The following is a 12328-nucleotide window of genomic DNA, read 5'->3' as shown; positions in this document are numbered from 1 at the left end:
GTGACCACGGTGTCCTTCCAGTCATGGAACTGAGTTGAAATGAAATTTTGATACGGGGATGAGAAGCAGAAGGAAAGTTATACAGACCCTCTTCTGAAATGAGAGCTGTGATTATTCACTATTTTGAGCTTTGAGAGTAAGTTTGAGTCACAGGACTCTTGTGGATGAGTCCTGAGAGGGTGACAGGAAGTGCAGTGACTCCGGGGTGTAGTCGTCTGTGCTCTGCTGCTGGCGGGATAGTCCAAAATGGTACCCCCACATTGTCTCACACTTGAGGCTCCTTTTGTATAAAGTTGATTATATCTCATCTTCCGGATATTGAAAGCACTTTGACCGAACAGTGAAAGCCGTATTACTGAGAGAAGCCAGAAGGTGGGAGGGAGCAGAGTCGTGCTCTTTCGGGGACTTGTCTCTGCTCCCTGCTCTGTGCTCATGTTGGGCCACCTCATCTTGTCTGTTTCTGCAGACAAGGGACTTGACCTCCCTTTCTGAATGTGTTGCTTTATAACCTTTTGTCTGATTTACTCTCCTGGGTTTCCTAAGGGGAGCAGGTGACAGAGTTAGCAAGAGTTGGAAGCAAGATGGTTCTAGATAATTGTAACGTGGGAATATGGGGAGAGTTCCTTGCACAGCAGAGGCGTATCCGTTGAGGCCAGAGACCTCGTAGGTGAATGTTGATTAATATGTGTGTTTTACGTACTCCTGTTTTTATTTAATCTACGTTAATAATCAATTTTCCTGTCTTACAATTCAGACTCAGATTGATGGACAGCTTTTCTTAATAAAGCACCTTTTGATTCTTCGTGAACAAATCGCTCCATTTCACACTGAATTCACCATTAAGGAAATTTCCCTGGACCTCAAGAAAACTAGAGGTACTTCATTGTCCTGGCTGGCACAGTTGGCTGTGTTTGCGCTGCCCAAATGTGTCAGCACAGGTTATAGGTTTATTTTATGTTCATCTGCAATTAGTTTTGCATGCTCTGCTTGCTAAGCATGTTACTTACTTGTTCATACTAAGCTGAGCTGTTAACATCCTAATTCCATCTAACTTGCTGTATTTTCTTTATGAAGGGAACTGTATCTGAGCATTTCAGCTTATAATACAGTATCTCTTAGACTTTGCACATATTACTATAACCAGTTAAAAAATGAAAAATCAGCATAATACTGCTTAAGAGTATCAGCTAATTGGAATGATTTTCAACATTGAGTTGAGTTTTTCAGTTCATGGAAACTCAGAAAGCCAGCTGAATAAGATGGGAGCCATGCTTATCTAAGAAAGAGTCAGGTTCTGTTCCTAGCCCCTCATTTCCTGGCTCTTGTGAAATTTGATATGTGTTTTAGCCTCCCTGCCCCAGGTAAAATGAGCAGATCCACTTGTCATGATGCCTTCACCAGGTTATCAAGAGCATTAAGAATGAAAATAAACGAGAATATATATTAAGGCGCTTTTGTAAGCTCAAGGTACTTAAATAACCTTACCGTTGTGTTGCTGCTAAATCAGCTGGTTGTTAAGTAATCATGGAGGCAGGGTCTCTGAGTGGTCATAGACATTGAATCATCTTGGGAAAAATGCTTCATCCATCCTAATGATTTGTTTCTGACGGAATGAACAAGTGCTGATTTCTAAAAAAATCACAGTAGTCGTAGTCTGAAATGTTGATCTGAGCCGTTAAGGATATACTATAAATATCCCTTTCCCTTAATTACTTACGGATTTATCTAAACTTATCTTTTCTTAACCACTTTCAAGAGAATTAAGCTCCTAACGCCTCGAGTCATCCATTTATGAAATGAATGAATTTCTCTCTTATGTGTTGGGCGAATTAAGAAAATCATTGTCACTCAGATTCTTTTCTCTACTCTGTGGTTTAGAGGAACTCCAAATATAGGATTTCCAAGGGGAGCAGGTTGTTACTTTCCTAGTGACAATGCTAATAAAATAGTGGGCTTGATTTAACCCACCTAAGAGCCAACGTGGTTTCATCGTGAGACATACTAACTAAAACAGTTTATTCTTTTTCTTTTCCTAACGCACTGTCCTTTTCACCACAGAGAATACCTTTCAGTTCTTGTGGAATTGGGGTAGTAAGCCTGTTTGTTATTCATGTCCTTTAAAGTTTTTTTAGCAGTAGCCAGATCTCCCAGCTTTTTCGCCTTCATGGAATGCGTATATTTGTAAGCGCTTACGTTCAGGGGAGGCTTCCGTCACCTAGCCGTTTTGGTTGGTTTCCTGCTTTCCTTGCAGTGTGAGGTGTGACAATAGTGCCCTAACCTTGAGGAATGCCAGGCGCTGATGGTCCTTACTTTAAGTAATAGGAAGAAGCAGGGCTGATGTATTTTTCTTCATTTTTTTTTTCTTTTCTTTTTTTGGTCTTTTCAGGGCCGCTCCTTCGGCATATGGAGTTCCCAGGCTAGGGGTCGAATCAGAGCTACAGCTGCCAGACTGCGCCACAGCCACAGCAACGTGGGGTCTGAGCTGTGTCTGCGACCTACACCACAGCTCGTGGTAACACTGGATCCTTAATCCACTGAGCGAGGCCAGGGATCGAACTCATAGCCTCATGAGTACTAGCTGGGTTCATTACCACTGAGCCACAACTGGAACACCCTCAATTTTTTTCTAGTTCATACTTTGTTGTTGCTTCATTCTACTGTAGATCCACTGAGATGTGAGAAGATGAAAAACTCTAAAATTTTGGCAAATTTTGGTTTAAAGTATCTTTTCCCCCAAACATTATGAAAGTTATGTAATCCTACCAAACAATCACCTACACTTTTTCAGGTGTCTTGTAGAAAAGATAGAAGAAACAAAGAGCCATTTACTAAAATGTTACTTCGAACACTGAATCTCAGAGAGACTTTTTTTTTCCCCCTCCCCAGTAGGACCAAGGTCAAGGCAGGAAGCACTCTGTGGTGTGTACTTGTAAAACCAGGGTTGGAAGCATTTCATGCTTTGCTTTTTCCACCCCGGCGAAGCAAAACAAGGAAATGATCTTTTCCGACTGTCGCTTCGTAATATTTGCTGTCTTTCCTTTAAGCCTCTAACCTCTCCTGACTAACGTTATGTCTTATTGCATTTGAACATGGATGAGACCTGTTCATACCCCGCATAGATTCTAGTTAGTCTGGAGGTGAAGGGGTGAATATGTCCTTTTGGTGTTTTCTTCCTGGCTGACACCTGAGTTTATTCTCTCTGCTTCAAGTGAATAAATTTCCGTGCCAGCCAGATCTTAAACAAAAGAAGCTGGGTAAGTATATGAATCTTTAAAAAAAAAAAACAAACCAACACCGACTTAGCATCGGAAAAGTAAAGCAGTGACGGTTTTAAGGCATCGGTTACCATTTGATCCTTTTTTTTGGTAAGCGAAGGGTTGAGATTCCTGGTCATTTTGCAGCTCTGACTTCTGCCACGCCATCAGGAGGGGCTCCGTAGCCATCGCTGTCGTGGTCCTCACCGCCTCAGGGGGACAAGGGGGTGGAAATGGAACCGCTCTTGCTCCGGGGATAGTGAAGCGCTAGTGGATGTTTACACACTGAAAGAGTAACTCGGCTTTTCTCTTGCACCTGTACATGTTCACCGGATGAGTCATTTTGTTTCACAGATGCAGCATTTAAAATCCTGAATCCTATGACTGTTCCAAGATTTTTTAGGCTGAATAGCAACAATGCCTTGATAGAGTTCTTGTTGGAGGTGAGAAGGAGTCTGTTTCCTTGGTGGTGGGAGATAAACGACATTCTTTGACCACGGCTGCTCATCTCTCGGCCCATAAAGACAGGAGGAAATTGTCATCTTCTTTTTCAGGGTACTCCTGAGATACGAGAGCATTATCTCGACTCTAAGAAAGACGTGGACCGTCACCTGAAGGCAGCCTGCGAGCAGTTTATCCAGCAACAGTCCAAGCTGTTTGTAGAGCCGCTGGAGGAGTTCCTGACAAAGGTACGGAGAGGCTGGCGCCTGTCGGGTAGAGTCATTCCGAGTCCTCCCCGGCTTTCGCTTTGAATGACCCTCTTGGGGAAACGGTGACAGACGGAGCTCGTGAGCCCCCGTCTTGCCGAGTCTGTCTCAGAAGCCCCCGTGTCTCCCATCGTGGACGCTTCCTGGCTGCACTTCGAGGGGCTCTTGCAGAGTCTGCCCATTTTCAGAGAAAGTGTGCAAACACCGCAGAACGAGTCGTCGCAGACCTCTGGTTGGCTCTGTTTCCTTTACCCGCAGTGTAGCTAAGGATCTGCAGGTGGTCTGGGACTCGCTTTTCCTGGATGGGACCCGCATGGCAGTCTTCCCCGTCCTGTCTGTCAATCAGGACGTCCCGGTAGTTAAATGGGGATTTATTCCTCTTCGTTTTGCCGTTTCTCCCTTTGGTTTAAAGACTTGAAAACCGAAGATTTTATATTATTGTATTGTTAATCACCAGGTATGTGGGTTTATAATAATCTCTCTCTCCCTCTCTCTCTCTCTCTCTCTCTCTCTCTCTGTCTCCTCCCTAAAATCCATCAGCTGACAAATGCCAGCAATGAAAAAGTCAGATCATGGCTATTTTGACTTTCCTGTGTCGGTGTAATCTTTTTTTTTTTTTTTTTAAACATAAGTATCTGTTCCTAAGGATTTACCTCATAAAGATGTTTAAAAAGTCGGAGTTCCCATCGTGATACGGTGCAGCGGAAAAGAATCTGACTAGGAATGATGAGGTTCGATCCCTGGCCTTGCTCAGTGGGTTAAGGCTCTGGCGTTGCCATGAGCTGTGGTGTAGGTTGCAGACATGGCTCAGATCCTGTGTTGCTGTGGCTGTGGCTGTGGCTGTGGCTGGCAGCTGTAGCTCCAATTTTACCCCTAGCCCGGGAACCTCCATATCTTGCAGGTGCAGCCCTGAAAAAGCAAAAAAAAAAAAGGTTTAAAAAGTCTTGAAATTAATTTTCATTTATTTTTTTTCTACTTTTTTCCCCCCCACTGTACAGCAAGGGGATCAAGTTATCCTTACATGTATACATTACAATTACATTTTTTTCCCCACCTTTTGTTTTGTTGCAACATGAGTATCTAGACTAATTTTCATTTACTAAGTCTCTACTGTCTGTCCACATTAGAGCACATTGATACTGGGTGGGTGCAGCCCTGAATAAGCAAATTAAAAAAAAAAAAAAAGGTTTAAGAAGGCTTGAAATTAATTTTCATTTATTAAGTCTCTACTGTCTGTCCACATAAAGCACGTTAAAGCACATTGATACTGGTGGGAAATACTGTGGATGAATACTTTGCAGTAACAGAGCAGCAGAATGAATCTTCTGATGTAAGCAAGTTGGTTATAACAAAATCTAGGGTTAAAGGACTTTTCTAGAAAAGTATAAATTTCCTAGAAGTCCAGGGGATAAAAATTCACTGACGGCCGTTGTCCAAGTTGACCTTAGTATAGGTTTGGTAAATCTTGGACATTTTGGAAGATTCTGGACACGATAAACATTTATTAAAAATTAGAGATTTATGTAGAAAAAAGCTCTTCCAAGTCTGAATTATGTAATGGCTCTCCACGGACAGGCCACGCATCTGCAGCGGGGACCCCTTCACCTCTGTGTATCCTCCCCTCTCCGTGGAGCTGGTGAGGGGGAGGCCCTGCGCCTGCTCGTCGCTGGGGAGCAGCCTTCCCCGCGCCGCCGCCACTCACACCATCCACGGCTGCCTCATTTCTCCTGTTACAGCCCTCGTCCCTCACCGCCCCTCACTGTTGATTTAGTATTTAGTAGGTAGTACAGTTTAGAGGGCCTGGCCCCCCTTTTATGTCATCTTCTTCCCCGTTCAGGTTTCTCTCCTGTCCTGCTGGCACAGAGCGAGTCCCAGGTAAAGAAACGCACGTTACGCACACAGGTATCCTGAGCACTGGAGTTCGTATCGACAGGACATCATTTTAGACACGACTTCTTAGAATTTGTGGACCAAACATTTTTCCACTTTCCACCTGCTCAGTGTTACTGGTATTCTGAGGAGCAGAGACCGAGTAAATGCTTTTAAAACTTTAAAGTGATTTTTTTTAATCACCGTTTCTTTAAAATGATTTTCTGCAAGTTCAGAATCTTTCCCCCTTTATTATAGTTGGCGTTTTAAGGCAGCCGGTTCTTGCACCTCGATAAATGATTGCCAGGAGAAGAGCATCCGCAGGTGCAGAAAGGAAACAGTATGCCGTCTCTCTCTGCGGGGAGGGGCACTCCAGTGGTGTGTGGAAGTTCCTAGGCCAGGGATCAAACCTGTGCCACATCAGTAGTCAGAGCCACAGCAGTGACAACACCAGGTCCTTAACTGCTAGGCCCCCAGGGAGCTCTGGTACTTCATCTTTCATTTGGCCGTCTGCTTGTAGGTGTCAGTATTTACTGATTGGATGTAAGCCTAATCTACAGTATGTCCTCAGCTTGTTTCTAAGTTCGGACTGATTTTAAAATGTTTTGTATAATAGAACACACTGTGAGCGCCTGAAGAGAACATTCTTAGGTTGTCAGATTTCTTTTTGAGCCCGAAGACTCGAGGTGTGAATCTGGTCCCCTTTCTCCTGTTGGTGAAATTGGCTTTTTTGTTTATGTAGCTCCTTCCCTGGGCTCTTTGTGTTGAGATGCTTTGTCTTCATTATTTCTCATTGCATCTCTGGTACCTAGAGTAAGTAAAGCCTATTCCTTTCACAGACTGAGAAACTAAAGTTTTGCGGAAGGACCCATTACACATGAAATGAACATTTCTACAATATCTTAATCTGTTTGGTATAAACACCCTTCATGATTTTTTTGGTATAGTTAATGAAATTTCTTAAGAACAATAAAGTAAGTTCTATAAGAACTGTTGCCTTATTTCCTGCTCCTTTTCTCTCAGTATTTGAGTGACCCTACCGAGTGTAATACTTGTTCTCTAACGGTTGGGGGGGTTAGAGGTTCATGTGAAAACATTTGGCTCAGATCTTTTCTTTTTTCTTTTCTTTCCTTTCTTTTCTTTTCTTTTCTTTTCTTTTCTTTTCTTTTCTTTTCTTTTCCTTTCTTTTCCTTTCTTTTCCTTTCTTTCTTTCTTTCTTTTTTTTTTGATCTCCCACAGGGTATGGAGTTCCTGGGCCAGGGATCAGATCTGAGCCACCAGATCCTTGAACCCACTATGCCGCCCTGGGGCTTGAACATGCATCCTGGTGTTGCAAAGATGCCACAGATTCCTGCACCACAGTGGGAACTCCTGAGTCTGATTTTTTCTAAAACTAAAAAATGGTCCATACTTTTTTATTGTTGTAGACTTTTATCATACTGAATATTGCCTGAAACAAACTCTTAAGCAGGGCTTGGTGTAGTCATGGGTGTAGTAGGAAGAGTATAACATTTCAGGCCTGGAAGGCTGAGCCCTGGACCGCCTTCTGCACCTCCTGACTCGGGTGGGGGCAGTCACTTCACTTCTCCAAGCCTCACTTTTCTAGGCTCTTCCATGGAGAGAGTGCCGCTTCCCTTCTCCCTGCTTGGGGTTGTTATGAGGACTCACAGATGGCCATTATCAAAAAGTGCTTTCTGAGTGCTGCAGAGATGTTATTCTGTTTATTTACTTATTACTTTTTAGGGCCACACCCATGGCATAGGGAGGTTTCCAGGCTAGGTGTCGAATTGGAGCTGCAGCTGCTGGCCTAGGCCACAGCCACAGCAACAACAGATCAGAGCCATGTCTGCGACCTCCACCACAGCTCACAGCAATGCCAGATCCTTAACCCACTGAGCGAGGCCAGGGATTGAACCTTTGTCCTCGTGGATACTAGTTGGGTTTGTTACCGCTGAGCCAGGATGAGAGCTCCCCTAAAGTTTATTCTTTAGGTTCCCTCTGAAGTGTTATTAATTTTCTCAGTAACACCATAAATTAAATTTTTTTTTCTGGACATTGTGTGTAATAAAATTTTACATGTAAACTCAATTTCTGTTCTCAAGGAATTATAATGGGAAATCAAGATGGAAAATGCGTGAACATTAAGGTGTGTATAGCAGTGTCATTATGAGACTATGTGTCTTTATCCTGTAGGGTTTTAAAAAAGGTAGGGCCGAAGTTCCGGTTGTGACTCAGCGGGTTAAGAACCCATCATCGTGTCCATGAGGATGTGGGTTCGATCCCTGACCTCACTCAGTGGGTCGAGGATCCAGTGTTGCTATCAGCTGCAGTGTCAGTCGCAGATGCGACACAGATCCCACGTTGCTGTGGCTGTGGTGTAGCTCTGCAGCTGCTGCTCCGACTCGACCCCTAGCCGGGGAACTTCCATGTGCTTACAGGTGCAGCCCTAAAAAGAAAAAAATGGTACGGCTAATTGAGGAAACCTTTTGAAGAAAATGCTCCTTGAGGTTTAACTTAAAGATAAGCGTATTATCTAGATAGTAAGTAGAGATGAATATTCAAGTTTGTATTTGCTTTTAATATAAAAATACCTACATATAGCATATGTCATTATGAAATTGATTAAATTCTGGAACAATCAGTAGAATAACAGGCAGTCATTACCATTTTAAAAAATGTTTTTATAGTTGATTTGCAATGTTCTGTCAATTTCTGCTGTATAGCCAAGTGACCCAGTTATACACATATAAACATTCTCTTCTCATATTATCTTCTATTATGTTCTATCACAAGTGATGAGATAGAGTTCCCTGTACACAGCACAGTCATTACTATTAAAGCATAACTGTTGGATACAGAAAAATGTCCAGGATTTAGATTTAAGTGAAGAAAAAGTTTTCAGAGTACTGTATTCCTGCTTTTGTAAATGTAGACACAGTGTGTTCATATATTTACTTTGGAAAATATTTGAGATAATATGCACTAAACATTATCTAATCTATAGTCATTTGTGTGACTCCCTTTTAAAAGCTGCATATCACAGTTAAAAAAAAGACATGGAGAAGTTCCTGTCGTGGCACAGCGAAACGAATCCTGCTAGGAACCATGAGGTTGCGGGTTCGATCCCGGGCCTTGCTCAGTGGGTTCGGGATCCGGTGTTGCCATGAGCTGTGGTGTAGGTTGCAGACGCTGCTTGGGTCCCAAGTTGCTGTGGCTCTGGCGTAGGCTGGTGGCTACAGCTCCGATTAGACTCCCTAGCCTGGGAACCTTCATATGCCAAGGGTGCGGCCCTAAAAAGCCAAAAAAAAAAAAAAAAAGGCATGGAGAGGAATTAAGTGACAGTGGAAAGGGGTGATTTTATGCACATAGCAACATGAGCAGAGGCCTAGAAATGGCCCAGGAATATGAATTGTTAGAAATAGAGGGTTAGAGAGGCCTGGGTTAACATTATATCCTGTCTGTGCCCTTCCTCTGCCTAAATGTTTCTCTGGCCGCCTTCTTAATGAGAAATCTGAAGAGTTGGTGCTCAAGTTTTTCTGATGAGACTGTCTAGTGAGGCCAAAGTTACAGCCTGGACCTTTGGTGCCGAGCAGTCTATTAAAAAAAAAAAAAGGTTTATGCAGTTTCTGTCCTTCACTCTCCTCAACTACACCGTAGCCCCACTGAAACCCTCCATCTGAAGAACATTCTTGTCCAAGAAGGTGAATACACTTCCTTGGTTTTGCGTCTCTGCACTGATGCAGAGGAATGAAAAGAGAGGTGAATAGAGGGCAGACATCCAGGTCTGTGCCTGTCACACTGTTGGTTAAATGTGCCTTCGATGCTATCGGAAAGTCTTTTTTTTTTTTTTTAAACAACATTCTCTCTGCCTGTGATGGAGAAAAGGACCCTCTGGTTATATAAAGGAATTTTTGTCCAGCTGTTGTGACATTTTTCTAATAACATACAATAATAATTTAATGTTAATCTAATAGTCCACTTAAAGAGAGGCCTGTTTTGTGTTGACATTTCTCTAGGTCTTCATTCTTATCTTCCTACCCTGAACTCCCTGGCATGTTCAGGACATTGGTGTCTTGGGGTTTTTGTGTGTTTGTGTGGGGGTTTTGTGTGTTTGTTTGTTTGTTTGTGAAACAGCATATGCCTTGAAATCACAAAAGAAGTTTTGCTAAAATATTGTATTGTTTGTAGAGAGCTATGAGACATGATGCATTTTCTTTTAGGGCTGCACATTTGATTGTCGTTACGCTTTCACAGGTTCAAGTAGTGTATCTTTGGAGAGCAGTACTAGTTTAATTTGTCATCCATGAAATGAAACTTTTTTCTTTTTGTCTTCTCTACTAGGTTTCGGCATTAAAAGCAATGGCCAGTCAGGGAGGACCCAAGTACACGCTCTGTCAGCAGCCTTGGGCACAACCAGGTATCCACATTTTACTATCTGGGATTTCTTTTTTAAGTTGGCAGTTAATTTGCATTTATATAGTCCTGCTCAGCAGCTTGGAGTTGGTTTCCTGCTCCTGCTGTGGTTTGGGTTAATGCAAGATCGAGTTTGGAGCTGACAAGGTCTTAATTGAGCCAACGCCACTTGCATTTCTACAAGCATTCCAAGGAAGGGAGAATTAAAACACACACACACACACACACACACACACACACGTACATACTCACGCAGTTAAAAATGAAATATGACTTAGATGGAAACACTTTGCAACTTTGAATGTGCTGGTTTCTGTACACCTGCTTTGCATTGTCTTGGAACTTTGATGAAAATACTGTTTGATAGTCTGAAATTAATTAGAGAATGCTCCTGTTTTCAACTTGTATGTGAAAAAAGTTGGACATTATTACATTTTATGCAAGTTACATCCTCTTTAAGTTTTAGAGTGTTTGAAAAAAATTATAAAAATCTGTCATTTGGGAGTTGGCAGGCAATATCGTTGATTGGCAGAAATGCTTGAGATGTTTCTAATCTTAACTCTTTCCTAAATGTAATTTTTTTTTTTTTATGCTAGAAGGTTTTTTTTTCCCCCTTCCTTCTCTAGCATTACACGTTAGACATTGAAAATCACACCTAGCTTTGTGGGTTATTTTTTTTTCCATTTTGTGACATTTTAAATTACCATTAAACCAGAATCAGTCGTCTTGTTAGCTTGGTATTTCTGGCCACTCCCTGGCCCGTGCTGTGATAGGGATCCTTTGAAACGAAGAAGGGCAAGATGGTGGAAAAATCAGCATTTTAATTATGGTGAGCTGAGTTCAGGTTGGTAGGGAAGTTTTTTTGCTCATAGTAAGAGAGAGCCAAAGAATGAGTCTGGCTTAGCATCCATAAAGAATTGACTGTCTCCAGGCACCTAAGCTGGAATTGGGTTTTTAACATGATTGCTTTTCCGTCCGTAGTGGAAGAATGGATGTCTGTCAGGTATTTATTTCTTTGGGGAAAAAAAATTGAGGCCATTCTGAAATTTTCAGTCATTATTATTAATGCCTCTGGTTAATTTGAAGTTGAAGTAGAACAGAGGTTGTAAGAGCAGCTCGGTATCTCTTAGGAAGATTTGTAAGTACAGGCAGAGAATCATCACTTGTCTTCGGATGGAAGGCAGGATTTTTTTTTTTTTTTTTTTTTTTGTCTTTTGTCTTTTTAGGGCTGCACCTGCAGCATATGGAGGCTCCCAGGCTAGGTGTCCAATCTACAGCAATGCCAGATCTGAGCCGAGTCTGCAACCTACACCACAGCTCACGGCAACGCCGGAACCTCATGGTTCCTACTCGGATTCGTTTCTGCTGCACCACGACGGGAACTCCGGAAGGCAGGATTGTATTCCACAAATTTATGAACCGTGATGGTGTGAGTATGTTGGCATTGATTCGCTTTCTTGCAAATAAACTTTGTGACATGCTTTAGGCCTTTTGTTTACTCTGGTGGAGACAGTGAGTGTTATACTGTCTTTATTATTTTAAACCTCTGTGCTGTGTATGAGATCGAAATCCTTGCCACCTTACTAAAAAGACAGAGAGCATGCTCGGTGCAGTACATTCTCGCAAGAGGCAGAAAACCATTGTCTTTTCCTGACAATACTGGAGACTCTAACCATAGTCAGCCTGGTGGTAACCACTTGTTGTGGCCCCGCAGAGTCAGGAGCAGACCCGTGTGCCTGTAACTCAGCACCAATTCCTAGAAGGAATTTTGATCATCTTTGAATTAATCGGGTTTTTGGCTCAAGATTTCAGTCACATGCAGAGCTTATTTAGAAGTAGGAGCTGATTTTGTTTTGAACATGAATATAAATGAAACTCTTGGGTGCCGTAAATCTTTCTTAAATAGGTAGAAACCACTAAATTGGCACAGGCACAGTTAGTGCAGCTAAACCCAGGGGTTTGATGCATAATTAATATATCTTCTTTCCCCTTTGGAAAGATTCTCTTTCGCTCAAAATAGGGGCTGTCGTTTTCTCAGGTGGATTCCTAGCAGAACTGCCCATGTCACATGTACTGAGCTCTTAA

The 12328-nt window shown here is 42.4% G+C and overlaps 1 protein-coding gene across 2 annotated transcripts in view; it reads left to right on the top strand.

Moving 5' to 3' along the window:
* Nucleotides 1-12328, top strand: part of COG3 (component of oligomeric golgi complex 3) — a 67753-nt gene that overhangs the window by 44043 nt on the left and 11382 nt on the right. For both annotated transcript variants that reach the window (XR_002336675.1, XM_021065605.1), the window contains 4 exons: nucleotides 755-875; nucleotides 3609-3697; nucleotides 3809-3943; nucleotides 10172-10247. Coding sequence is in view for 1 of the 2 variants with exons in the window: in XM_021065605.1 (XP_020921264.1) it covers nucleotides 755-875; nucleotides 3609-3697; nucleotides 3809-3943; nucleotides 10172-10247 (421 nt within the window). In the remaining variant the exon portion in view is untranslated. The remainder of the gene's footprint in view (nucleotides 1-754; nucleotides 876-3608; nucleotides 3698-3808; nucleotides 3944-10171; nucleotides 10248-12328) is intronic.

This window comes from Sus scrofa, chromosome 11, assembly GCF_000003025.6.
Source record: "Sus scrofa isolate TJ Tabasco breed Duroc chromosome 11, Sscrofa11.1, whole genome shotgun sequence".
Lineage (NCBI taxonomy): Eukaryota > Metazoa > Chordata > Mammalia > Artiodactyla > Suidae > Sus > Sus scrofa.
The sequence above is the reverse complement of the archived record's forward strand: the minus strand, read 5'-3'. Positions and strand labels throughout refer to the sequence as shown.